Source organism: Tamandua tetradactyla, chromosome 1, assembly GCF_023851605.1.
Source record: "Tamandua tetradactyla isolate mTamTet1 chromosome 1, mTamTet1.pri, whole genome shotgun sequence".
In the NCBI taxonomy this organism is placed as follows: domain Eukaryota; kingdom Metazoa; phylum Chordata; class Mammalia; order Pilosa; family Myrmecophagidae; genus Tamandua; species Tamandua tetradactyla.
In genome coordinates this window covers 143943247-143971009 of record NC_135327.1, presented here as the reverse complement: position 1 = coordinate 143971009, position 27763 = coordinate 143943247, and the positions used below count along the sequence as shown (strand labels likewise).

The following is a 27763-nucleotide window of genomic DNA, read 5'->3' as shown; positions in this document are numbered from 1 at the left end:
ACCCAAGGCAAATGCAGTGCACAGGGTTATTCCTGTCTTTCTGGGCTTCTGCTTGTCCTGGTCTTTGGCTTACGAGTTGTTTTGGAGTTCCCCACTTTACAGTAGTCTCCCCTTCTGATTTCCAGGAGACACACCTCATTCCCCCTTTGTCCCACAGATTATCTCGTATTTTTTTTTTTTTGCACTCCTTATCTCAAGCTGCTTTTATCTGGAGGGCAAATTCTGGGAGAGGGGGTGCATACAAGAGAGAACTTTCCCAAGTTAGTTTTTCCCAGCCGAAACAGGGCCAGGGTGCAGACTGACTCAAAGTGCCCTAGGGTGGGGATCAGTTAGGGCACCAAGAGCCTTCTTCATAATATTCAAAATATTTCTTTAAATTTATTTATTGTGAAGTAAATGCTTGTTGATAGTACAGGTTGTATGACAGCCTAACCTAAAAAGTGTAGATCTGAGGTGTATAAACACGAAAAGGACTAATTGTTAAGTCAGGGAAAAAAATAAATAAAACTATTATTGTTATAAAAGTTGATAGTTATGTGAAACCTCTTGTTAATCTAGTTCAATTTGTTTAAAAGTTTTACTGTCTGAGGATTTTTTTTTAAATCATTACATAATAATGCCCAAGGCCAAGGAAAAGTCAGAATAAAAAGAAAATTTAAGAGTCCCACTTCATCATCAATTACATAAATACTAAACCAAAAAAAAAAAAAAGTATGATTCCATTCCATATCCGAGGAAAAAAAGGATAAGGCAGAGTGCTCTAGCCTGAAATGTTGCAGGCAGAAAGATGTTGCCCACTATCACATGGAATGGAACTATGAAGTATTTTGAAGGAGACAGCATTTGTGGAAAATGAAGAGCAATTCTACCTTAGCTACCATTTTTCATACTATATTTTCTTACAGAAATACAGTGAATTCTCTGACCAAACACATGATTCTAAAATGATTTTTTTTAACGTATTCACTGTGTTATTAATGACAGTCTCTGATAATTAGCACAGGAAATTGAAAGTTGGTTATAATTTATTATCTATGCTCTTACATTCAACAGAATCATCAGCATTTATATTTGTAAACAGAATTATTTTGAGTTTTCTTAATTTCTGAGTTTTATTTTTTTATTTTCTTAGGAACAGGAGGACTCAAGAAATATGGTCGGCATTTTAGTAACACCTTAAGTCCAAGATAATAAATGATTCCATGAAATTCTTAGTAGTGCAGTTCCGTTAATATAGAACTTTATCATACATCTTGAAGTCCAATTGGTTTCTTCTTTGTTCAAAAAATAAAAACAAAAGGCTTTTCCTGAAAGACCTGTATTATCTTCCAGTGTTAGGCCAGTTTGTTCTTAGATTAAGTAGAATCTCAACATCTTGTTGAGCTAATTTGTAAATTCCAACTTCATTTAATGCTGCTGTAGCAGGAGGTTGCTCTGAAGCTGACTGTAGTACATCTTTCAGAAGTAGGGCAGATCCAATGTTCATATTCAAGATAATACAGGCTTCTTTTACACTGTTAAAAAAAAAACAAAAAAGCAAGAGGGAAATGAACTTTAGTTTTCATTTTGAAAAACTAAACATCTTGCCTGTACTGGTTGTCCATACGTCCTCTAAAAAATTTATTTATGGGTCTATTATTGGTTAAACTATCTATTTCAGTATTATTTCACTGGATTACTATAAGGTAATAGAATCACTGGTTTCAATATGCATCTATTACTACCCTAAAAACACTGACACTAAAAATCTATTAAATACAGCTAGACTTTAATTAAGAGATAAAATGAAAGAAGCAGCAGAAAAGTAGAACACTAAAATAAACAGAAATAGTTTTCCACTTATGTTTTATACACTTATGTGCATGAAAGGAATACTTTATAATCTCAGAAACCATTAAGTAAAGTTTAAACCAACAATTTCTGAAAATACTAATTCTATATACATTTATAGTTACATTTAGAACCAAATTAATATCAAATGTTTAAAAAAACAAATTTCCTCCAGACGCTAGACAATATTTGTAATTTCTTCTATCTGTTGAATATGGCAAATTGTACTTGCTCTCATTTTCCATTTTATCCCCCAGTGATAAGCAAATAGGAGCATTAAACCAAATGCTAGTAAACAAAGCCCAAGATATAATTTATATCCAGTTCTGGTAAACTTTTTGAGGTCATGATTCACATCTTATATTATTTTAATTTTCCCATTGTGCTTAGCATTGTGCTCTAGACATAACAGATAGGAAATTAACTTTTTAATGATTCTATACATATTCTACCAAACATTCATAAGGCCCTATAATTGTTAAAAAATGAGTCAATTTCTTCTAACAATTTGATACATCAATATTAATAGTTAAATACGGAGCTTACTGCTTAAAATAATTTTCTGGTCTCTTGCAATAATGAGAAAACAAAGGGAAAAGATTCCGGGTCATATCAAACTGCAACTGAGCTGCTCCTCCTTCATTGAAGTGATTACCAAGAATTATCTGAAACAAAGAAAAATTCATATAATATACCAGCTACCTTTAGCATCATAGCCCAATAATACAGTTTGCTCTTTTTTTTTTTGACGTGCATGAACCAGGAATCCAACCTAGGTCTCCAGTTTGGCAGGCAAGAATTCTACCACTGAACTACCCATGCACCCCTATAATATAGACTCTTACTTACTTCTTGGTAGATGTATATATCCAGTTTCTCTACAAGCATTTGCCAGAAGATTTTAAATAGGGAGAAACAAAGCTGCTGCTCCAATTGAAGTAAACGGTCTCGTATTGTAAGCAATAAGGGGCAAGCCGAACTGGACAGGGACATGACTGCCTGCTCTGACTGAGATGGCAAGGACAGCCATCTGAAAAAAAAAAAACAAAACATTTCCTGGAGCATAGTAACTTTTACTATAAAAATTTTAATTGCTGCATATTTTAAAGATATAGTAAATCATTTTAAGTATTGGGAAGTATACTGTGTTTAAATAATCCTGGTACATTTTCGAGAAGAACAAAATGTACCATTCTATCAGAAAACAAATGTACTTATATTTACCACTTTAGCTCTCAATGAAATACTTAATATGAGGATGAAAGATAAAAATTTCAAGAAACCAATCCCAAATTTCCATATGATATGTTGATAATGTAATTATAAAACAAGATGTAAAAATATATCAGCATTTAAGATATCAGCTGATACTATGTTCTAATTTTCAGCATAAACAATGAGGACTAATATCACTTCCAAACTGATTATGAGTACTCTGTGGTAAGGACTATGACAGAGAGAGTAGACACTGCCTGCTCTTAAAGAGGTCATGATCTGTTGGAAATAAGAGAGGTGTCCACAGGTGGTTATGGTAGTGCAATAAATCATACAATGCAAGCATGAAGAGGGTACAACAGGAGCACCTTATTTTGTAAAATGGGTGACAGGCTAGGTCATTCAACCCCAGATCACACAACAGCTCTCTACATTTACAAATACATATGAAGGTTAAATTATGATCAATGTATTCTGATTAAGGAGATCTGAAAGAATAAATACTTCCATCAAAAACAGTTAAAGATTTTGGAGTGCAAAAGGCCATGTAGACATCTTGGAAATCTGATTGCATGTACCATCTTTTAACTTTTACCAAACTGGAGTTAAGAGTTGATTCACAAGAAAATACAGAGGACTCACCTTTCTTTTTTATACAATTTTGAAGCATCTTTAACTTCTCTAAAAACATGGTCTACTTGACGGGTTAACATATCATGTTTTAAGCGTTCTAAGAGGTTAATCATGTCATCAAAGACTGAGCTTTCCATAGAGGCTAGTTGTCCCAGCTGCAGTTTACTGAGTGTATTATTTTCTGCAAAGACCTCTAATGCTGCCTGTTGAAGCTGTAGAAAGAACTGGAAATAAAATCACGCTAACATGTTATTACGTACTCTGTATATCATACATTTTACCCATTCAAAGTATACAACTCAGTTGCTTTTTAATATATTCTCAGACCTGTGTAACATTAAGTATATTAAAATATCAGGATTACTTAGCCATCTGAGATTTCTGATTTAAAAAAAAATTTGCACTTTAATCACACCTCCTAAGTTTGTCACTGCTGTGATTCTGCCTACAGGCAACAGATTTAGGTTTTAAAAGATAAAAGAGTACGGTAAAAATAGTTCAAACTTCTAATATATTATTTACTGTAAAAACACATGAACTTACAACATTGTCAGCCCAATCAGCTAGTACCGTTGAGATGTAGTTAACGGCATTAAGAATTGCACAGTATCGAAAACCAAGGGAAGCTCTAGTCTCTTCCTTCATCACCTGAGTTAATCGTATTCTAAAATCATCTACTAAGTCCTTCTGTAACTCCAGGAACTGCAGCTTTCGGGAAGCGGTAGGAAGATTTTTGTACCTGTCTGTTAAGAAAGTTAAAAAGACATATGAAGATTTTTGGTACCATCCATGATGTAATTACGTTTTCCTCCACTGAACTGCTTTGGTGCCTGTGTTGAAAATCAACTGACCATTCAAGTATGAGTCTATTTCTAAACTCTCTAAGGAGATGGTTTCACAAATATATGCATTTGTGAAAACCCAATGATCTGTAAACTTAAGAACTGTGCATTTCACTGTATTTAAATTATACCTCAATTTTTAAAAAAGGACTGAGGAAATTATATACAATAATGACTCTGTTTCTTCAACAAATAAATAGCATTTTAAAAAAAAGGAAGGAGGAAACATGACAGATTAAAAGAGATACATTTGTAGGTGAAATATGATGTCTAAAATTTTGTTTAAAATACTCTGGGGGAAAAACATCAGGAAGAAAAATATATAATAAAAAAGGGACAACTGTTTTGAACTTGGGTAATGGGTACTTGAGAGTTCATTATATTATTCTCTGTACTTTGGGGTATGTTTGATAATTTCTCTAATAAAAAGTTCTTGAAAGACACGTGGATTTTATCTTAAAACTCATTTCTTGTGTTTTAGTGTTTTTCATATTTTTCTTGCACTTAAGAATGTGGGACTGTTTACTGACTTGACCAGAATGATATTTCTTCAAGTTACTCTACAGGCTGAAGCAATAGACAGGACATGGAAGAATGGTGGCAAAAAAGGCCCAGAGGTTCCTAGAGAACCACAGGTCTGCAATGGGGTAGTGTAGATGGCTACAGACCAACAAAGGATAGAGGCAGTTATGCCACCCACTGGCCAGAAAATTCCCACACCTAAACGTTACTTTTACTTTCTTCTTCATGTCTTAAATAAAAACAAGGCCAAGAAGATATTTAAAATTTAGGTCAATCCAAAACAAAGTGTCAGTGGCTGAGAGATTTCAAATAGAGTTGAGAAGTTATCCTGGAGGTTATTCTCATGCATTATATAGATATCCCGTTTTTTAGTTTAAGGTGTATTAGAGAGGCTAGAGGGAAGTGCCAGAAACTGTAGAGCTGTGTTCCAGTAGCCATGTTTCTTTAAGATGACTGTATAATGATATAGCTTTCACAAAGTGACTGTGTGATTGTGAAAACCTTGTTCTGATGCTCCTTATATCTCTAGTATGGACAAATAAGTAAAAAAAAAAAAAAAAAGGATTAAAAATAAATAACAGGGGGAACAAATGTTAAAATAAATTGGGTAGAGGGAAATACTAGTGGTCAATGAGAGGGAAGGGTAAGGGATATGGTATGTATGAGTTTTTTCTTTTTTCTTTTTATTTCTTTTTCTGGAATGATGTAAATATTCTGAGAAATGATCATGGTGATGAATATACAACTATGTGATGATACTGTGAGCTACTGTTTGCACAACAAGTATGGAATGTTCATACGTTAAGAACATTCATGTTTGTATGTTAATTGGTTTTATTAATAAAAATTTTTTAAAAATTTAGGTCAATCACCATACACTGAAAATGAAAACACTTAAAAAGCTGAATGGCAGGAGACTTAAGATGATAAAATTAAATTCTTTTAAAATTATTTTTATGTAAAACAATTCAGGAGTTTTTTTTCCTAATGTATACTGTTAAAGTTCTTACTTAAATTATTAAACAGTCCCAAGCTAGAATACTGTTCTAGATTTCTGCAAAAATAGAAATGGAATATGAAGATATTATAATAACTATGTATTAATTTATTGAACCACATGAAAAAATATCATGTGAAAAGTCTGTATTTTTAAAACAAAGCCATACCTTAAAAAGATTATACTTACCAGTTATAACCAAGAGTAGGGTCATAAAAGTTTCTGCACAGTCTGGAACTTTCATTTCATCCACATCAGTGATATCCTTATACTGGGATACCCAGGCAGCTTCTGATGAAAGCATTGAATCCATTTTTTGAAGAGCAACTGATATGCAGAAAAAAGAATTATGTCAATTAAATAGTTAGAGTCATTCCCAACTTTTCAACTCACAATATATTAGGAACAATGACTCTTCCACAAGAAATAACCATAACCTCCCACTAAGTTGCTCTATATTGAACATGTTCTATTTTATACTTAAACATGACATCTTAAGTTTCCTCCCCCCAAATCTTCAAAATAGTTATACTGATTAACAAGCTACATTCCAAAAAGATTGTACCAAGAGCAGAAATATTATATGTAAAATCTATAAAACAGTTACACTATTGGCTTAAATTCTCCTCTCTAAAAATATGTAGAGTGTAATTCCAAGAAAAACTGAAGTTTGATGGAAAGAAAATGAACTCTGAAGGCAACTTGGTAAACCCTGACAAAGAAAAGTTTAGATGGCTCTAGTTTGTACCCAGGACTGTATATGCACAAAAACAGACATTTCTTCCCACCCTATGACCACATTAGCACTTACATTTTCTTTCTACTGTCAGCCATCTCTGAAAACAGGTTTCCTCTGATAGAATATGCATACAACTGGCAAAAGTGCCAGGATAGCTATGGACATTATGTAGCTCCCTCTCAAACAGAAGCACCTCATCCACCAAGTGACAGAAGAGATTGTCATCATAAAGCAGAGATGGAATATCAATAGCTAACTTCTCAAGAACCAGCATCATAAGGCCCCGAGAAAAGTCAAGCTAAGAGAAATACAGAAGTATGAGTTATATAAACGACAAATTATTCATCTACACAAACAACTCTAAAACTGAAAGGCTTAGGACTCTTCTCTTACCCTTGCATTTACTGGAGAGCCTATTTTGTTTAAAATTGGTTGAATCTTCTCATCCAGAAATTGAGTGTGATTTCCAATCCACATAAGTACCTGAGCCAGGTACCATTCAGGCTAAGGAAGAAAGTAAAATCACTTGAATTCTGAAAAGTCATTCCAATTAGAAAGCTGCAATTAAATGGGTCTTTTTAATTGTATACAACACTAAAAAATAAGCTAAAAATTCCATATATATGTAAGAGTACAATTTCTACTCTGAAATTTGAACTCATGCAAGGCTTGAGTTCTAATGTACTTTCAACAAATTCCAGTAGCATGGCTTAAGTCCAACAAACTCACATTTATAATACCACATAGTTTAGTAGTTTGTAAAATGATGAGTATTACAATGAACTGCTGGCCTTGAAATTGTTTTGAGATAGCATTACAAATTAATTTTAAAAGATTATTTTCTTCTGCTTTTTCTTTTCAAGAGGTAAATTAAGAAAAAAAAAAATTGGCTGGTCTCACATGCCTCAAAACAGATATAATTGTGAAAAGAAAATGTAGGTGTGCAGCATTTAAATTGTCCCTAGAGAGTATTCTGCAACACTTTCCCAAGTTTGTTGGACAGGATTCAAAACCGAATGGTTTATCCCTGTAGTGTGCTAGATGCTGGGAATACAATGATGAGTAAGAGATAGGCTAATTTCAAGGCTGCACAGTTTAGGCTTGATGACAGAGTGCCGGGACTGTTGGGATCATACTTTAAGAAGCAGCCAACATAACTCACAATTTGCTTATCTCAGATTATTACTGCCTCGCTACAACTTTAGGTTAACTGCTTCATCTCATAACTTACTAACTGGTTCTACACTTCTTTCCCATCCAAAAAAGAAGACCCATAAAGTACAAAAGAACAAGCTGAATTTAATAACCAGCAGCCCACTGCAACTCAGTCCTTCTTGTGCACCCGTAATTGCCTATCCCTTGATTCCTTTAGAATTCCATAAAACCTACAAGTCAATTCATATATGACACATACAATACCTGGTGTTTTGAATTATATTACATATAATTCAAAACACTGAACACCTGCTAAGTGTGTATGAGATATAGTGAAATGCAAGGATAAACAAAGTAGTATCCATTCCCTAGCAACCATGGAGGTTATAAATAGCAAATTTCAGTGAAAATAGTTGGGTATTATTTTTTTGTTTACTGGGTCAAATTAAAGAAAAATCTCAACAGTATGCCCAATACAGAAGGGAGTAGTCCCTCAACCAAATACTGATGATAATTTCCACAAAAAGATTCCCATCATTTATTCCCTTGCATGGCTGCAAATCTTAGCTTCGTCACCTCTATTCAAAAGAGGTATTCTACTATCTTTTGACCTTAACTTCTCTTTCTGATAAATTTATAAACCTAAAAGGCAATTTGCACAGTGAAAATACAAAATACATTGTAAAAACTGCCATAGCAAATTCACAACTAAGGGGACACCTGAGAAATTGGTCAGATGATCTAATGAATGAGTTGATTCCTTCAACATACCAACATAGTACCAAAATATATCTACAAGGGGCAACAACAGGACAAGAATTTAACTCTTCCAAGAAAAAAAACAAAAATGTGAATAAATCCTATTTTAACTTAAACCAATGAACATACAGAAATTGGTAACATCTAATAAAAATGAAGGACAAGAGTTGGCAAAGCACACCTTGCTTATGAGATTAGTCTGTCGGTTCCCTCTGAAGTGATATCTGAACCTTTTCTGAAGGGGAGTCAGCATAATCTGGATGGGTAGGATGACAGAAGGGGATGCAGGAAGAGAGTATTTTTCTGGGAGATGTTTTGGCTCGGTCAGTAATTCATCTCTGACATAGTCAAGTCAAGGAAAAAGTGAAAAAAATACACACAAACACACAAAACAGGTTTTTCCAACAAATTTATCAGGTACTAAGTAAAGTTAATTATAATAATATACCATGTAACCTAACTTTATGAATTGAGTAAAAAAGTACCACAATTGTTAAGTTATTAGAATTAATATATCTTTCCTAACATAAAAAAGGATAGTAATAAGTAGGGAAATATACAAATAATTGTTTTATTAGATAACCCCCAAATTATAGGGCTTTCCTCCCAATTGCCCATTTTTTCTATTATCCCAAGAGACCTATGTGGACTACAAACTTGAGTCGGTCATGTATTTTGGAACTCTTCCTCACAGTCCTCCCAGCAAATGCAATTCACTTTGAAAGAGAACAGTTACCACTTGATGGATATATTTAAGTCAAATTCAAACCCAGGACTCCCTTTTGGCTTCTTGGCCACTTTCAAAAGATTTTATTATCCAGCCACAAATCCACTTTCAAAAAAAGAACTTTTAGTAAATTTTCAACTCCAACAAAGATACGAGGTTTGCAGTTTCAGAAGCTGGCAAAATAGTGTCTCCAGATTACTATATATCTCTGGGGCAGTGGCTGGTCGACTCAAGCCAGTTTGAGTCTGAGGGGGTCCAATGAATGGCCAATGAAGCTGTGCTAATACTTCCTCAAAATCACTGTAATAGAAAAGTAGCACACATTTTTCAGTAAAATAAAATGATTACCAAATATCCATCTGAAAGCAATTACCCTGAAATGTGAGTTAACTCACTACCTAGTAAGCTTGTCCTTGAGAATTTTATGCCAGAATTTAACAGTGGCTCTCATGAAACCAAGAAGATGAGTACAGGAAGACTCCTGAAGTTTGATGTCAAGTTCTGCCATAAACACCAGAGTTGAAGCTGCTTCTGGTACATTATTGGTCATCAGATACTGCTGAATGTTATCACTGCAAAGCAAAGCAAACTTTAAAGACAGTTTGTTCAGAAAAATCCCAAACTCAGAAAGACTGCTTCTCCTTCATACTTTAAATAAAAGTTACAACCAAGGAGAAATGAAGCACCAGCCTGAGTAGCTTTTTTTGCCTGATACACAAATGACTCTGGCACTTTGTGTTCTCAAATTTGCATCCTGTTAAGAGCAGTGGCCCATACTCAGGACACCTTTCCCTCCTCACACCAACAGCACCTATTTTTCCTGGGTCCCTTAGGCGCTACTCATTTTTGATGTCTACCTTTTATAGACGTCATTAGTGTCTTAATCTAAGGGAATAAGGTCAATAGGCCCTGGAAAGGTCAAATTTGAGAGGACAGCAGAGGAGTTTTTGATAATCACTGATTTTTATCTATTTTGCCCCAAACTGACCTTGATTATAGGAAACTTAAGGGATGGCAATTAAGAATCTAGTCACGTGAAGTTACTGTTGATGAAGTTCCAGATAAAATGTAAGTTCTAAAGCAAGGGTACCAAATTCAAGTGCCCACAAAGTCTGACTGGTAAAGTAAATGAGAAAAGCAAATTGGGTGGGGTCTACAGCAAACTAAAAAGCACATACCCCATCCTAAAGTTCTAGCCAATTGTTACCATCCTGGAAAATGGGTCCAAAGTGGCCAAATCTTAAAACATTTTTAAGAGAGGCCAAAAATTGATCAAGATTTGCACATAAAATCAATCAAATTTTTTAAAACACAAGCCAAATAAAACATGTATTCAGGATAAATTTAGTCCATGAGCCATAAATTTGCATATTTGGCCCTTAAAAATCAAAATGTTTTATTTAAAAGTGAAATGTCCCTTTTGACAAAAATAACATATTCCAAATTTTAAGCCATTTAAGAATAAGGAGCAAAATTATAATTCTAGTAATTAATCCCAGTTCAGGGGTCAACTCCTACAGAAAATCTGAAACAAGAGCTCCACTCCCAGCTCCTGTAGCAGCCTATGCCTACCTCTCCCTGGCCACAGCACTGGAAGGTGACTGATGTGCTGACACTCTTGTCCCAGGTTCAGTGTGCTGCTTCAGTTGTGCTCCTGGGATAGCCACAGGGCCCTCCTTAGGAACAGAAATGTGTGCGTACACCCTGTCAAGCGCCATTATGCACTAGTAGTCTACTTCTTCCTCTCCTCCCTCCATGAACCACTTTTGCTTTCCACTGTCAGTGTTTTAGGCCTCAACAAGAATACTAAGCTCATGTCTGCATCATCCTATTTCTGTAAGTTCTTTTGGCTATCCTCTACTCTCATTCTACCATTTTTCTTTCTTCTTTTTCTAATCATTTTTATTAAGATTTCCAACAGATTTTGTCTTTTATAACTACCATCAAAATTGAAACCACTCTTTTTTCCAGCTGGTTGCCCACAAGTTTACCATTTCTGCAATTAAGGCATCGATACTGCTCTGTGGGGCCTGTTCTGAATAGTGTAACTGCTTCTGTATAAGGTTTTTCCTTTTGCATTATGGCCTATTATCTTAAAAGGGACCCGTATACAAACTTTTCCCTATTTTCCCACTTCAAAGAGAAGAATTATCACTCCAAATTAAGTGTAGTTTCCAAATTATGTGAAAACAAAGATTACCATGTTTAAGAAACATACAAATGTTACAAAGGAATTGAAAATGTACACATAACTCCAGAATACAGAGTATTGCTTTCTAGAATGGAATGAACCTCCTGAAACAGATCAGCACCCAAAAATGAAGCAGGAATGACATTTAGAGCACAGGAAAAGCCAGGATAATAAGGATCATTCATAGTGATGGTGCTATAGAATGGTATTCAATAAACAAACTAATATAAAGATGCTAGTTCTAGAAAGAGAAAACTATTTTGAAAAGAGAGAGAAAAAGTGCTACAATATAAAAAACAGATCCTTAGAGGGAAATTCAGAGAGGAGGGAAATCCCAGGAGACCCCAAAACACTAGAAATAGAGATGTGTACAAAACCTAGGGGAAAAGAACACATTATTAAAAAGAGAGAGAGCTATGGCCAACTTCATTATGAATTTGATTTCTGTTTCAAACATGATTCCCTAGGCATGTTTCTCATTTAAACAATTCAGGTACCAGAGAGAAGTTTATCAATAACCATAGTTCTATTTTAGTTTATCTATTTAAGCCTACAAGAACGAGGATTTTAGAACGGTGCGATGGTGGCTCAGCAGCAGAATTCTCGCCTGCCATGCCATAGACCCAGGTTTGAGTCCCGGTGCCAAAAATAAAAGAATGAGGCTTTTAAACAACTTCTTTTACTTAATAAGATTATTAATATTGTCCCTTATTGGTGTTTTCTTTCATAGGGGTGAGGAGGAAAGAAGTAAAATAAAGCAAGGATTAAAATTTGTTCACTGCAAATAATTTATTTAAACAAGAATACGATACTTAAAAAAGCTGAAGTCAATTTCTGGAATCACTAGTCACACTATAATCCCAGGCTATCAGTTTTCCTCTAAATGTAAAACTCCTCCTTTATGGAAACAAAGATTTTTCATACTTTTTTCATATGTAAAATCCTTTAAAATCTTGGGAAAACGTGGGACAAAGGGATACTGTGTTACATTTTTGAAGAAATTACAAAATATATTAACTATAATACATTTGAAATGAAACATCAGGACTCTATCTGGAAGACCTTTCTCCTTCAAGTCTTCCAGACATCACTAATAGTTGCTGACAGTTTTTAAGCAAGAGTAATTAAAACAGAGCAGGGATGGTACAGTACAATTTGGAAGGGGGTGGGGGAACCATATCATGAAACGACATAATCTGGCAATCTAGGCAGGTAAATGTTAATTTGACTTGTTTGAAAAAGCAATTATCAAACATTCACAATCAACCATATACTATAAATATGCAATTCAAATAGAATTAAAGTCAAGTCTTATTTATTTTCTATCCATAAGTACTACAACCCAGTGTTATTCATTTAAAAAATACTGTGTAGCTTTTATTAGATGCTTCCCACTGAAAAAAATATTCAAATTATTAAAAAACAATCCATTTAATTATGTGACCATTGTTAAAAAATAAAAGTAAATACGAATGTTCTATACTGGGGGGTTTCTTATAACTTGGCATAAGTTTTTATCATATGTTCACAATACAACTAAAGGCCTTAGATCTTTCTTTCAAATGCAAATTAAACTCCCTGAAAAGTTTATGTTCACTCACAATAAAGGAAAAGAATCATTATCATAATGCAATTTTCCTGGCAGCTGGTAAAACGACATTATTATAATCTTAAATTAACTCAATTATTTAATGGTATGCATAGCCTCTTTGAGATAGCCGTCTCAAAGAGAAATAATAACTATGGGAACAATGAGGCACATTTTACCTTAGTTCTTCAATCTGTGAAATCCATTTTAGGTAAGTGAGATGCCGTTCAGTCTCTTCAATTTGGTTAATCATGGACCCAAGATCGTCCATCCAGGGCTGTGCAGTCAGCAAATGGTTGTTAATGGAGCTGAAGAGATAATTTTCTTGTTCCAGAAGCTGATTTAGGGATTGCTTTGATTCTTCTGCATTTTTTAAGGCACTTTGAATTCTTTTAGGGATTTCTGATGAAATTGTAAGTACCTGACCATACCAAAAAACAGACCGAACCAAACAAACAGCAGCCATCAGATACAATTTTCATAATCTTTTCTATTATTTCATTACCTTCAAAATACATGCTTGTTCTAATAAAACTGAAAACTGTCTTAAATTGTATTGAAAACTTCAAAAGAAAGGTTGATTTCTTCATCCTGTGCCAAACTCAAACATTAAATACTGTCTATGAGGGTGTCTGGGGAGGGGGCCTATCACAATGGTCCAAGTAAGCATTGTGGCACCCGCCTAATGCTTCATCACGAGGCTCAGCACTTTCAGAGTTTCCAGCCAGAGTCCACTTATAATCTTTTTCTTCTAACTATTCTTCAAAAACAAATGAAGCTCTGAATCTGAAAAGTCTGGGAAGGAACTATTTTGCAAAAGTTCCTCAGGCAAGTCTAATTTAAGCCCAGGTTGAAAACCCCTGACCTAGTAACAAAATATCTATATAATGCCCTCAGATATGGTATTTAGTAAATGAATTTTTCTTATGGCATATGAAAAAATATATAAATACAAGCATCAATATAGCACAAAGAATAGTAAGAATAAAAATCCAATCAACATTGATTAACTACTATTTGTGTGTGTGTGTGTGAGGCACAGAAAATCTTTATGGCCACAGGAAGCAACTACACTCATTCCACCTCACCAACAGCTTTGTTGCAAACTTCACATAATAAAGTATAACACAGACTTGGGGAGAAATGGTCCCTTGGACTACACTGGCTGTGATACTGAGGTAACCAATTGAACTTGTACAGTGAAAATACCTTTAACACAATGAAAAATCAACTAGTTATAACATCCAGTTCATTAATACAATTCAAATAAAAATATATATTATTTGCTTAAATGTATAACAAGTTTAATACATAAAACTGTTTCTACTGATATTAGTTACTCTTATTATCAGGCACCGTACTAAGGATATACAGAAAAGTAAGACAGCATTTGCCCTTAAGCTCAGGTTGGTATGAGAGAGATAAAAGCAAATAATTTCAGTCAAGTGATTAATGCAATAAAAGGTATATGCTAGGTGTAATGGTATACTTCCAAACTTGAATGAGCACACAAATTACCTAGAGCTCTCATTAAAATGCAAATTTGGACTTGGTAGATCTGGAGTAGGTCCTGAGATGCTGCTTTTCTAACAAGCTTTCTTCCACACTTTGAGTAGTAAGATTTTGAGGTACAAGGCAATTCTGCTTTCAAAACTCATGGCCAGACCTTTGGAGGGTTGGTGGGAATTTTCCAGGGAACTGACTACGGAAGATGGCATTTCAGGCAGAAGGACCACAACTCAATCATGATTAAAAAAATAAATAAATAAATAAAAATTTTAAAAAACCAGCAAGGGCAGAGAGAGCAAAGGATAAAGTTCAAAGAAATGCAAAGAGGAGTTGAAGATGGGCAGGTTTAGAAGGACCAGATCACAAAGTGGCATTTTGAGTGGCAGATGGGGTTGCCCTTAACCAAGATAGCAGAAGTATTTTAAGAGATGATTCAATACAGTTTTGTACATACTGAACTTAAGGTTCAAATAAAGACTACAGCAGGTTTTCAGTACCCATTTGGGAAAAAAGGCCTAATTACAGTGGGCCAACAGTGAATGGCAAATCAGGAAGTAGAGATAAATAACAAAGTAAGATGACTTTCTGAAGTAGCCTGGCAATAAAAAGAACTAACGCCTACTAGAAAATGAGCAGAAGGGGCGGGCCATGGTGATTCAGCAAGCAGAGTTCTCGCCTGCTATGCCGGAGACCTGGGTTCGATTCCTAGTGCCTGCCCATGCCAAAAAAAAAAAAATGAGCAGAAGGTTTTTTGTTCATCCAGGTTTGAAGGGAAAGACCTGTACATGTCTACATGCTAGAAGGCAGAACTGGTTGAGGTGTAAAGGATGAAATTAGAAGAGAGAAAAGGGGAATTTGTGTTCAAGCAAGTCCACTGGGTGGCAGGTAGGATCTGAGGCATAAAGAAAGACTTATATTGATCTTTTGGTGAAGTAAAGGTTAAAATGGTTACAGTTAAGTTTTCTGAGTGTGGGGTAAATTGTTCAACAGATTCATGCTAGAAGGCCTCAATTTTTTGTTTTAAGAAAAGGAATGGTAGACTGGCCAAGAGCAGGGGAGAATTTGGAAGATCAGCTAGGGGAGTAGCAGGGGAGACAAAATGGATACCATGGAAGGATTGCCAGGTGGGGCTGAACACTCAGCCATGATGGCATACCACAAATGTGGGCTGACATCAATCCACTTAGCTGTGTGATTTCCTCCACTAGGGCCCACAGCTACCTGCATTCAGGAGTGGAAAAGGCAGACAAGGCTAGGCTAAACTGAGAGGCTAGCAATGGTTATGGTAGAAATAATGTGGTAGAAATAAGCCTATTGAGTAGGCTTGATGTGATGGGATGGGAGAAGATAAGAAACTGACAAGCTGAGGATAAAACAACAAAACACCCACACACAGTTTACTTAATCTATTTTAGTTGTTACATGATAAAAATCTTTTATCCTTGACAATTACACCATTCCAAGTAAAGGACCCTTTTTTTTTTGTTTAAGAATATATTTACTGGATGTTTGAAAGTTATTTTAAGTAATATATGTTCATTGTAAAAAAAAAAAGTTTAAATAATGGAAAATATTAAAAAAACTAGAAAATACAGAAAAATATGAATAAGTCACATGTTAATCAACCACCCAAAAACATTAAAATGTTATATTCCTGTTTATCTATGATTATAGGTTTACATAAACATACATAAAATAAATATTATTTCAATGAGGCTTAATACTTGCCTGTTCTTCTAATTGCATTTTACTTTCTGTTATCTGTTCTATGAGTTTATCAAGTTTCTTTAAAGATTTAAGGTCAGTTCCAACTTCCTTTTCTATGAATGCAGACACATAGGAAGAAAGAGCACCATTATCTGTATCTTCACAGACTTGTTCACTTCCAACAAGAGCAATCATATTTATGTCACCTAAAATAAAAGAAAAACAATTACTCAGCACCACTAGATACTAAGGAATTAAAAGAAATAAAAAACATGTTCAAGGCAGTACTTCTACCTTCAAAAGTTAATAATTTAGAGAAAACAAAGAAATTATACATAAAATGCCCACATGAATAGCTACAAAACAATCCACCAATCAAGTACCAGAAAATGCTTAAGTGCTGAGGGAACTCAGAGTATGGGTATTATGAGTCTGAGGGATTTGTTCAGTAAAAATCCCTAGAGTTTGACCTAGAAGCCCCAGGTGTCAATTGATCTTGTATGACAATGCAGTCACAAACCAATCAAGCTTTTCCGGAAGACCTTGTATCTTAAGAATTTTATTACATAAAAAGGCCAAACCTTAGCCAGAGTGATGCCATGATAAATCCCAGAGTGATTTGAACAGTGAATAAAAAACTATTTGCAAAGTCCCCTTAGGGGAATGGTGAGAAAGGGGGAAAATTCAACTTCCCCTAGTGGAGAATTCTTGATATTCTCACAACAGAGGGGACAATCAAAGCAATAGGCTGAGCCCCCAATCATGGGGTTTGTTCATATGAAACTTATCCCCACAAAGGATAGGCTAAGCCTACTTAAAATTAGGCCTAAGAGTCACCCCCAAGAGAATCTGTTTTGTTGCTCAGATGTGGCCTCTCTCTCAGCCAACACAACAAGCTAACTCACTGTCCCCCCCCCCACCATGTGGGACATAACTCCCAGGTGTATGGACCTTCCTAGCAACGTAGGACAGAAATCCTAGAACGAGCTGGGACTCAGCATCAAGGGATTGAGAAAACCTTCTCGAAAGTGTCAATGGCTGAGAGATTCCAAACTGGTCAAGAGGTTATCCTGGAGGTTATTCTTACACATAATATAGATATCACTTTTTTAGTTAAGGTATAATGGAGAGGCTAGAGGGAACTGCCTGAAAATGTAGAGCTGTGTTCCAGTAGCCATGTTTCTTGAAGATGATTGTATAATGATATAGCTTTCGCAGTATGACTGTGTGATTGTGAAAACCTTGTGTCTGATGCTCCTTTTATCTACCTTATCAACAGACAAGTAAAACATATGGATTGAAAATAAATAAATAATAGGGGGAATAAATGTTAAAATAAATTTAGTAGATTGAAATCCTAGTGATCAATGAAAGGGAGGGGTAAGAGGTATGGTATGAATGAATTTTTTTCTGTTGTCTTTTTATTTCTTTTTCTGAATTGATGCAAACGTTCTAAGAAATGATGATGATGAATATACAACTATGTGATGATATTGTGAATTACTGATTATATATGTAGAATGGAATGATCATATGGTAAGAATGTTTGTGTTTTTATGTTGGTATGTTTAATAAATAAAATTTTTAAAAAGGTCAAACCTAATCTTATTGTACAGTTTTTTTTGTTTTAGTTTTTGTATGCTGCATGGCAGAGGTCACATTTCATTCTTTTTCCATGTGACTATCCTGTTATTGCAGCACCATTTGTTGAATCTTTGTTCATTTGCTTGTTTGTTTTTTGGGGAAGTGCATGTTATTGTACAATTTTTCTTACATTAGTAATACATTTTTACAATTTCTAAGTAGAAATTATCAGATGGTATGGTTTATAATAACAGCAAAGGAGGACTCTGGCTTTAAAATATTTTTTAAAAATTATTTTGAAATATTTCTTTCAAATATATGAAAAAAATTTGAAAGGCTTACCAATGAATAAAAGCTCCTTATCTAAGAGTAAAAAAATTTTAGAAGCTTCAACTGTCATACAAAGATGTCCACATCAGAAACAGGAAAGATACAAAGGAAAAATGAGAGAATATACAAATTACTATGAAAAAATCAAAATGGCCTGATGCAGGTACTAAACTGAATATTCAAGAAATGCAAAAACCCACAGGTTTATATTCTGCAGTGTAAAATGAGTCTGTTTCCATGGCAAATAAAACAGACCAGTATTCCTATTGGACTTATTAAATGTGACAAACACAGGTGACTTGGAACCGAAAAGCCATTTCTCAAGAAGGGTAGCAGAGACAACATTTAAAAGCCAACAACAGGGGTGCACGGGTGGTTCAGTAGTAGAATGCTCCCCTTCCATGCAGGAGACCCGGTTCGATTCCTGGACCAAGCACACAAAAAAATAAAATAAAATAAAATAAGCCAGCAATACCCAGTGAAAGCAGGGATGGCATGTATCTTTGCTGTCATCCCAAGTAGTATGTCAAGTTTCCCAAAATAGTTCACTTCTTTTTCTATGCTTGAAAGTTGACCTATATTTCACACATCAGTTTTTCACCATGCAAATGTTTATACCTTCTTCCACTACCTAGGATATTTATTAAGACAAAATTAAGTCATTTAAGTTGCTTCCACTTCTTTGTGGAATAAGGCAAAATTTAAATATAACTTTTAATTCACCTTTTATTTAAACAAAATGCTTAAGAAAAGTTTCTAGTAAACACATAATCCATTTCAAAGGCAAATAAATTATTTTGCAGTCCTGAATTTGTGTACCAACAGCACTGCTCTTTCCCAGAGTGTCTTTAGCTGCACCTCTGCTGACCATCTCTGTCAGGGAGCTTTCTGAATGTGCCTTGTGCCCAAGGGTAACCTGAAGGGCCACAGCAGCTTTTTGCAAAGGAAGGAGGGGTGATATGACACAGATAGTTAACTGCCATATCTTTCCCTTTCTACATCATCCAGTGTGCTAAGATAAGCTGTTTCCCTTTGAATTATCTGTTTCTATGTGTAAGCTATCCTCTTATGGTTAATAATGATTTCTTTCTTCGTGGGCAAGTTTAGGAAACCTGAGTATGGGTCAAAGTTGGTACAACAGTAACTCCATTTCACTGTGCAGTTATTAAATTCCCTGATATTAAACATGGTCAACACTACTCAGTCTACAACTTGAATTATTTTAGAAACAGGACTGAACCTTCCTAGATTTGAGCAGTGCTTGGGGATTAAAAAAAAAAAAGGTGTGTGTATGAGTGATCAAGCTTGGGGAAAATACAGAGACTTCTGGGGTACAATATTGATTGGAATTCACTTTTGTTCTTTGGACAAATGTATTTTGACCTGTCTCTTAAAGCTTTTTACCAAAAATGCAAAGTTTTAAGAAAATAGCAATGAGAAAAAGGGAGGAAGGGTATAATCAACCTCATTACAAACAACTTCACTTCTGATAAAATGGAAATATCTTGCCTAAATGCAAAATATAAATATCACATATTAGTCAACTATTTATGAAGATATTAACAATATATACTGATGTGTTTAGTGAACTTGGCATTCCCCCCCAAAAAAACACAAAATTTTCCTTTGTTCTATTAAACTTATAAGAATTAAAAGACTATTCACATGCTATGAGATCCAGAAGCAAAACTAACAAAAAACTGCAGCTCAATTTCCCAACTACAAAATAAATCTATAAAATTTGCCTCAGGCTACTCTTAGAAGTTGGAAACTGGACTAAAATTCATGTTTTCCAAACTCTTAACCCAAAATATTTTCTTCTTCTTCACACATGAGGAGAATAGGCTGGCCTGCACCAAAACTTTATTAGTTCAGAAATCCATCACTATTATGTACAGAAGTCACAATGCCTTCTTTTCTTATTTATCTTATATAAAACAAAAGTGAGTCGTGTGGTATATCTGCAGACAAATGGAGGTAGAGCTATGAAGAAACAGGATGTTTTGTGAATGCTATTGTTGCTGTACCTTAAGAAGTAAATTATATCTACATATTAAAAAAAAAATTAAGCCCTTTTGATGTAACCATTTAAATGCAGCATAGCACATTCTCTTTTTCTTTTTTTTTTTACATGGGCAGGCACTGGGAATCGAACCCGGGTCCTCTGGCATGGCAGGCGAGCATTCTTGCCTGCTGAGCCACCATGGTCCACCCAGCATAGTACATTCTTAATCAAATAACATTTTTCAAAATGGCACATTGGTGATTTAGAAGGTATGGTGATTTTTAGCTGTATGTACCCCAGAAAAATGTGTTCTTAAACCTAAACCATTCCTATGGAAGTGAATCCATTGTAAGTAGGTATTGTTGATGACTTTATTTCAGTTAAAGTGTGGCCCACCTCAATCAAGATGATTCTTAATCCTATTACTACAGCTCTCTATAACAGGATGAAATTCAGACAAAGAGAAAGCCACAGAGGGAACAGCCAGAAACAGAGAATCTGGGAAACCTGGAAGAGAAGGGAGAGACCAGGAGACACTGCCATGTGCCTTGTCACATGACAAGCTAAGGACCAAGGATAAGGGATCTCCAGCAGTTGCCTCAGAATACCACAGTCTTTGGGGAGAAAGCATTGCCTTGATTTGGACTTTCTTTTACCCTCAAAACTGTAAAATAATAAATTCCCATTGTTTAAGCCAACGAATTCATGGTAATTGCTTGAGCAACTAAGGAAGCTAAAACAGGAGGTTTTTATTTTTCTCTATTTTTTTGTAAAGAGCATTCCAAATTGCAAAGTAATTAACTGAGCCACCAAGGCAGAGACAGGACAAATGCTAAAATCAACATCTATCATTTTACTGAAATGACTGCTCAGCAGGTATTAAACTTCCCAGGTACCTGAATGGGGCAAAAAGTACAAAAGGGAAGGGTTTGAGTTGGAGGGTCCTAGCCTCAAATCCTTCAAGGAAAAAGAGCTGAATTCTGGTGGCTATGAATGTGAAATGCTAAGCACTACTTAGAGTTTTCTTTCTGGGGCAGAATACGTTGGTGGGAATGTCAAGGGTAAGTTTGATTCCTAAAGGCCATATGGTAACATGGGTACAAGGGTACAAGAGTGTTACCATTACTCTTCGCAGACTTTTTGCATGGTCAGAAGAACCAAAAGGCTCCTAACAGAATAGTTATTATGTATTTTCCCTCCTACTCTCCCAATAAATTTTCACTTCAAAAGTTTCTGATGATTCCTATTTCCAATAGTCTGCCATGCTCGGTTCATGATAGTAAAATGACAAACATATATATCCTGACATATTTTTCTATCCTAGGGAGGAAAGGCAGATACTGACCTTATACACCTTCTGCATTGAGATCAAGATCCAGATTATATATAATCCATTGTGCTCATCCCACGACAATTTTTAATTGCGAATACACTGATGTTTAAAAGTACAACTAAATAGTCATCATTTGACTCTTCCGAATCCATTTAAGGTGGTGGTCACATCTCCTAGGTAATTAGTCCCTCCTAATTTCATGATGCTTAATGAGTTGGTGTTTCACTCACTGTAAATGACAGGCAGGTCCCCAGGTTATTTTGAATCCTGTATGATGGGCAGAACTCCACGGAAAACACCAATCCCTGCACTAAGTAGGGATCAGGAAGTGATCTTCTCCAAAGCATCCCATATTCTACAATTTTATAAAGTTAAGACAAAAATGTGTGTAAAATAACCAGTATTTAATATTATATAAGCTTATTGTACAGAAAAAAGACGCCTCATCTAAAAATAACAGGATAAGTAAGACCCCTTCTCTGATGTGGACCTCGGAAGGCTGAATTTTCAGTGATGGCCGGGCAGAAAAAACTAAGGTGTTTGAAGCCTGCTTACTTTTTTCTTCGACGTTCTTCCTTTCTTCTTCACCATTCTGAGGACAGCACTGAAAGGAGAGGAGGTGTGACAAACACATTAAGACCCAAGTTCTGGGTGGAACTCAGGCAGGGTTCTACTGGACGGGCGAGCAGTCCCAGACCCCTTCCTTGGTGCCCTCCTGAAAGGTTAGAATGGTCCGATGCCGCTTCAAAAACGACCACCTCCCTGGGAGGTCTGTGCCATTTCACCGGGTCTGCCAGAGCCACTTCATCGGGCTGCCAGGGCCACGTCACCAGGACAAGATGCCTCGGGAGATCCATGCCACTTCACTAGGATTGCAAGGGCATCTCCCTCGGGACCGCCCGTGTCACCTACCCGGATTGTAGGGTCTCTCACCAGAACTAACCCTTTCGGGAGATCTGGGCCACCAATGCCACCTCCCTGGGGATTGTGGGACCATCTCACCGGAGTGGCCCGGGCCACCTTACCGAGGTCACAAGGGCCATCTTCCCGGGACTACCTCTCTCGGGAGGTTTCTGCAACCTTACTTTGACCCCTCACCCGGACGTCTCACCGGGGCTGCGGGCGTTTCGCCGATCTCGTCAGCCGTGAGCATCCCGCCTCCGCGCGTGTTCTCGGCTTGATGCGCAGCCAGTGTGGACTGTGGAATACAGCCCGGGCCAGAGACTTTGCCGGGACGAAAGACCAGATCAGTCTTACAGACTTCAATTCTGAACACCAAACGCCACCGAGACTTCCTCCTACCGTCTCTCTGGTTTCTTCCTCTCCGACTAGAGAGGCCGGGTCCGCGCAGTCGCGGGCCGCGCGGCGTAGCTCCCCCTGCCGGCCAGGAACTGAGTCAGCCGCCTCTGTTGCAGGGAGTAAGGTTCCTCTCAACCATGGTAAAGCCCCGTACGCGGCGTTGGGGCGCTCTATTATGCAGCTTGACGATACTCCTCCCTCCACGCCACAAATTCAGTATAAAGTATTTAAATTTACATTTAAGATGATGTCCTTCGTTTTTCTGCTTCCACTTAAAGATGTTCCGAAAGTGTGAGCGAGCTTGTCGACTAGGAGCCGTTAGTTTGGGCTATTTAGTTGGGGGAATTTCCAATGTCAGTATTTTTGGATCTTTCTTTTGAGGCTGGTCAGGTTTTCTTCGGATGATCGTCCAATTTCCTGCCTGGAGGATGCAGATCTGATTGTAAGTGTTCTGAGAGCTGAACGGAGGAAGAGGTCGCAGCACCTAACATCTAACATACACTTTGCCCAGTGCAGACACAAACACACACACATACGCACACAAATTATCTTTTGACAAGAAAGAGAAAGAGGAGTTACCTAGTGGCAAGGAGTAGAGAGAGGACCTGGGGATTTGACAATTTCACAAACAAACTAGCACAGAAAATAGTACGATAAAAACCAAAACACAAGGGGGTGGGGACAACTTGCTTGAGCAATTAAGAAAGCTAGAGGAGACAGAAACCGTTCAATGAGGAGAACACTAAAAAATATATTATGAATATCCTGAGAGGGGTATGAGATACCATCACAACCATAAAAAAAAAGAGCAGATTTTTTTTAAGTAGCATTCAAAGACAAGCAGCTATACATATGATAGCAGAAATGAAAAGTTCAGTGAAAGAGTTGGAAGATAAACGTTGGGAAATATCCTTTAAAAAAAAGCAGAAGAACAAAGAGATAGAAAATTGAAAAGAAAAGATAAATTAGAGAACCAGTCCAAGGGTTCCAAAACTAAAAATAAAACTTCTGAAAGGGAAAATGAGAAGAGGTAAGCATGGAGGAGATCATCAACAAAACAATTCATGAAAATTTCCCCAGACTGAAAGTCATGAGTTTCCAGATTGAAAGGGCCCACTAAGTGTCCAGGCTCATCACTGTGAAACTACAGAACATGGGGGCCAAAAAGATGATCCTAAACCTCCAGAGAGAAAAATAGATAATTTACAAAGTTAATTTCTCAACAAATCTTTGGATTTCTCAACAATAACAAAGGAAGCTAAAAACAGAGAAGCAATTCTCATTTCAAAAGGAAAATTATTTCAAACTAAATCCTATACTTGATTGAGCTGAAATAAAGATATGTTCACATATTCAAGAATTAAAAAAATATATGTTTCATTTATCTCTCCTTTCTCAGGAAGTAGCAAGAGGTTGTACTCCCCTAAAATGAGGGAGTAAACAAGGAAAAGAAGACACAGGATATAGGAAATAGAAAATAAACAATGGAGAAAAATAAAGTGAATTGCCATAATTGTGCACTAGGCATAGAGCCACACAGGTCAGAAGGTTCCAGAAGAGATTCTTCAGAAAGAAGAAATTGATAGAACAGTTCATGTATCTCATCCTCTGGAGGGGGAGATTTCAACAATTAGTAGAGAGCTTGGATTTGGAATGATGAATAAGTAAACCAAAAGAAGATCATTAACTATAGAAAAAAACAAAAGCTTGAAGGAAAAGTGAAGTAATCATGGTTTATTACTTACCTAAGATGTGAATAATGTTTACCTCATCAAAATGAAGTAAACAAAGCTCTAAAAACAAGCACAAAAGAACTTTATTGGACAGATAGAGATATGAGAAGTGTGATGAAGATAAGGGAAAGGAAGAAGAACCAAATCCTCATTTTCCATTAAGTGAAGTCAATAGATAATGTTATGTTTTCAAACGATAGCCAACTGAAAAATCAGAGGAACTGAGTCCAAGTTTAAAAAAGTTTATTATCCTGGGGGAGTTCCCGGGTCCAGGTGCTCAGGGTGCGGGCGGGGAAGTCACGCCCCCCTGGGGGCGGTGGGGTTAGATAGAGGCTAGCTAGTGGGGGTGCTGATGATGCCTACGGGGCCCCCTGTGGTAGGTTAGGAGTTTCGGGGGCTTTAGGGCCAGGGGCATAGGTATGGGACTTGGTTGGTGGATTTCCAATGAATGGAGGTAGCCTAAGGGTACAACCACTGAGAGAAGGAAGGGGGAATTGTGGTATATACGTACAACTGACTGAGTGGCTGCAAGGATGAATGAAATTGTAAGCCCTGCAACTAGGTGAATGAAACTTAAGGGCAGTATGTTGAATCAAATGGCAGAAACAAAAAGAAATATGATCATGCCTCACTCACATGGACTGGCTATACTATATAAACTCAAAAAATTGAATCAAGAGCATGGGTTGTCAGGTTGGGGCCTATTGTAAAGGGTTCTAAATTATAAGCTCTTTCAGCAGTCACACATATTCAGGAATTGTAACTGTTATTTCTAAATTCTGAGATACTTAGCTAATTGAGTATAACCTGGTCATTCCCTGAAACTTCGGGTATGTTTATGACACCTGAAACTCTGTGTTAGAGCATTGAAGCTACAGAAGTCAGCATTACCCTATACAGCAACTGTTTAAAAAGTTGAAAAAGTGATCAGATTTCAACTAGAGATATGAATGAAGCTGACTTGGATAGAACTAAGGTAAATCAGAATATAGGGTAAAGGATAATATGGCCCATATTTTAAAACTTCAACTTGAGACCAAAGGGAGAATGTTTATTTGGTGCAAAATTTATATTTTGGGTAGTGCATTTCCTAATTTAATTTGTATGATCAGTTTATTTAAACACCATAATTACATGGAATCATGAATAGGGCATGAGATCCTGTTGGTTTGTACAGCTTAGTGTGATGTAACACTACATCCCAGAGTAATTTGGGCAGAGAATAAAAATGTATTTGCAAAGTCCCCTTGGGGTACTGGGGAGAAAGGAGGAGACATTCAACTTCCCCATCTGGGGAATTCCTGATATTCTCACAGCAATGGGAACAACAAATTCAATAGGCTGAGGCCTCAATCTTGGGGCTCACCCCTATGGAGCTTATTCCTGCAAAGGAGAAGCTAACCCCACTTACAATTACGCCTAAGAGTCTCCCCCAGAAAACCTCTTTTGTTGCTCCGATGTGGCCTCTCTCTCTAAGCCAGAGAGGTGAACTCGGCAGGTGAACTCACTGCCCTTCCTCCCTACAGGAGACATGACTCCCAGGGGTGTAAATGTCCTTGGCAACATGGGACAGAAGTCCATGGATGAGCCAGGACCCAGCATAATGGGATTGAGAAAACCTTCTTGACCAAAAGAGGAAGCGAGAAATGAGACAAAGTTTCAGTGACTGAGAGATTTCAGAGTTGAGAAGTTATCCTGGAGGTTGTTCTTAAGCATTATATAGATAACCCTTTTTGGTTTATGGTATACTGGAGTGACTGGAGGGAAATACCTGAAATGGTTGAGCTGTGTTCCAGCAGCCTTGATTCTTTAAGAAGACTGTATAACAATACAACTTTTACAATGTGACTGTGTGATTGTGAAAATCTTGTCTGATGTCCCTTTAACCAGAGTATGGACAGATGAGTAAAAAAAAAATAAGGATAAAAATAATAAATAATAGACGGTGCTCTAGTTTGCTAGCTACTGGAATGCAATATACCAGAAACAGAATGGCTTTTAAAAAGGGGGACTTTTTATTAAGTTGCAAGTTTACAGTTCTATGGCTGTGAAAAATATCCAAATTAAGGCAAGTCTATAAAAATGTCCAAAATAATGCACCAACAAGAGGTTACCTTCACTCAAGCAAGGCCTGTTAAGTTCAGGGTTTCTCTCACACCTGGAAAAGCAACTAGAAAAGCACATGGTAAACATGGCGACGCCCACTGACTTTCTCTCCAGGCTTCTTGTTTCATGAGGCTCCTCCAGGGCATTTTTCTTTTTCATCTCCAAAGGTCTCTGGTTGTGTGGGCTCTTATGGTTCTCAAGTTTTTTTCCAAAATGTTTCTTCTTTTAAAGGATTCCAGTAAGCTAATCAAAACCCACCTGGAATGGGTGGAGTCACATTTCCCTCTATTCAAAGGTTAATACTCAAAATTGGGCGTGCACATTTCCGTGGAGGTAATCTCATCAAATTTCCAACCTGCAGTGCTGAATAGGGATTAAAAGAAAGGGTGCCTCCCCAAGATAGAATAGGATTAAAACATGGCTTTTCTAGGGTACATACGCCTTTCAAACACGCACGGGGTGGGGGGGGATAAAGGGTAAAAATGTGGGTAGACTGAAGTATGAGTGGTCAATGAGAGGGAGAGGTAAGGGGTATGGGATGTATGAGTTTTTTCTTTTTATTTCCATTTCTGGAATGATGCAAATGTTCTAAAAATGGTCATGATGGTGAATATGCAAATATGTGATAATATTGTGAGCCACTGATTATATACCATGTATGTACTGTATATGCGTGACGATTTCTCTATTTTAAAAAATATTTTTATTGACAAATCTTCACACACATACATTCCATATCTGGTGTACAATCAATGGCTCACAGTATCATCACATAGTTGTGTATCTATCACCATGACCATTTTTTAGAACATTTATATCACTCCAGAAAAAGAAATAAAAAGAAAAGAGAAAAACTCATACATCCCATCCCCCTTTCCCCTCCCTCTCATTGACCACCAGTATTTCCATCTACCTAATTTCTTTTACCCTTACCCCCATTCTAGTTTGCTGGCTGCCGG

At 36.5% G+C, this 27763-nt stretch overlaps 2 protein-coding genes across 10 annotated transcripts in view; one reads left to right on the top strand and one right to left on the bottom strand.

The window, feature by feature from the left end:
• Nucleotides 1-21031, top strand: part of EFCAB10 (EF-hand calcium binding domain 10) — a 64962-nt gene extending 43931 nt beyond the window's left edge. For 3 of the 5 annotated variants that reach the window (XM_077162727.1, XM_077162422.1, XM_077162661.1), the window contains one exon: nucleotides 1133-1208. In XM_077162727.1, the coding sequence (XP_077018842.1) occupies nucleotides 1133-1169 (37 nt within the window). In that variant the 3' untranslated portion in view covers nucleotides 1170-1208. Of the gene's footprint in view, nucleotides 1-1132; nucleotides 1209-13409; nucleotides 13728-20764 lie in introns of those variants that run through there. The other 2 variants (XM_077162500.1, XM_077162575.1) reach the window with 2 other exon arrangements.
• RINT1 (RAD50 interactor 1) lies at nucleotides 1008-23014 on the bottom strand. 5 transcript variants are annotated; one of them, XM_077162103.1, is made up of 16 exons: nucleotides 22778-22843; nucleotides 22222-22270; nucleotides 21679-21895; nucleotides 16436-16620; nucleotides 13378-13619; nucleotides 9818-9991; nucleotides 9573-9719; nucleotides 8874-9030; nucleotides 7172-7282; nucleotides 6851-7076; nucleotides 6229-6366; nucleotides 4222-4421; nucleotides 3688-3902; nucleotides 2680-2860; nucleotides 2377-2495; nucleotides 1008-1514 (listed from the first exon to the last, which is right to left on the bottom strand). In XM_077162103.1, the coding sequence occupies exons 4-16, from the start codon at nucleotides 16607-16609 to the stop codon at nucleotides 1322-1324; spliced, it is 2277 nt and encodes a 758-aa protein (XP_077018218.1). In that variant the 5' UTR covers nucleotides 16610-16620; nucleotides 21679-21895; nucleotides 22222-22270; nucleotides 22778-22843; the 3' UTR covers nucleotides 1008-1321. The 5 variants fall into 5 exon arrangements, with proteins under 5 accessions (XP_077018218.1, XP_077018433.1, XP_077018146.1 ...); XM_077162318.1 differs by lacking the exon at nucleotides 21679-21895 and having other exon boundaries at nucleotides 22778-23014; XM_077162031.1 differs by lacking the exon at nucleotides 21679-21895 and having other exon boundaries at nucleotides 22692-22894.
• Nucleotides 23015-27763: the final 4749 nt, after the last annotated feature.

What these genes read in the sequence shown, in the direction of transcription:
- RINT1 (XM_077162318.1), bottom strand. Translation starts at nt 22,819, where the DNA reads ATGCTCACGGCTGACGAGATCGGCGAAACGCCCGCAGCCCCG. An exon ending in GCTGACAGTAGAAAGAAAAT is followed by an intron (nt 6,367 to 6,850) that starts GTAAGTGCTAAT and finishes TCTGCATATCAG; the next exon opens with TTGCTCTTCAAAAAATGGAT. An exon ending in CCAGAAAATTATTTTAAGCA is followed by an intron (nt 1,515 to 2,376) that starts GTAAGCTCCGTA and finishes TTTTTTTAACAG; the next exon opens with TGTAAAAGAAGCCTGTATTA.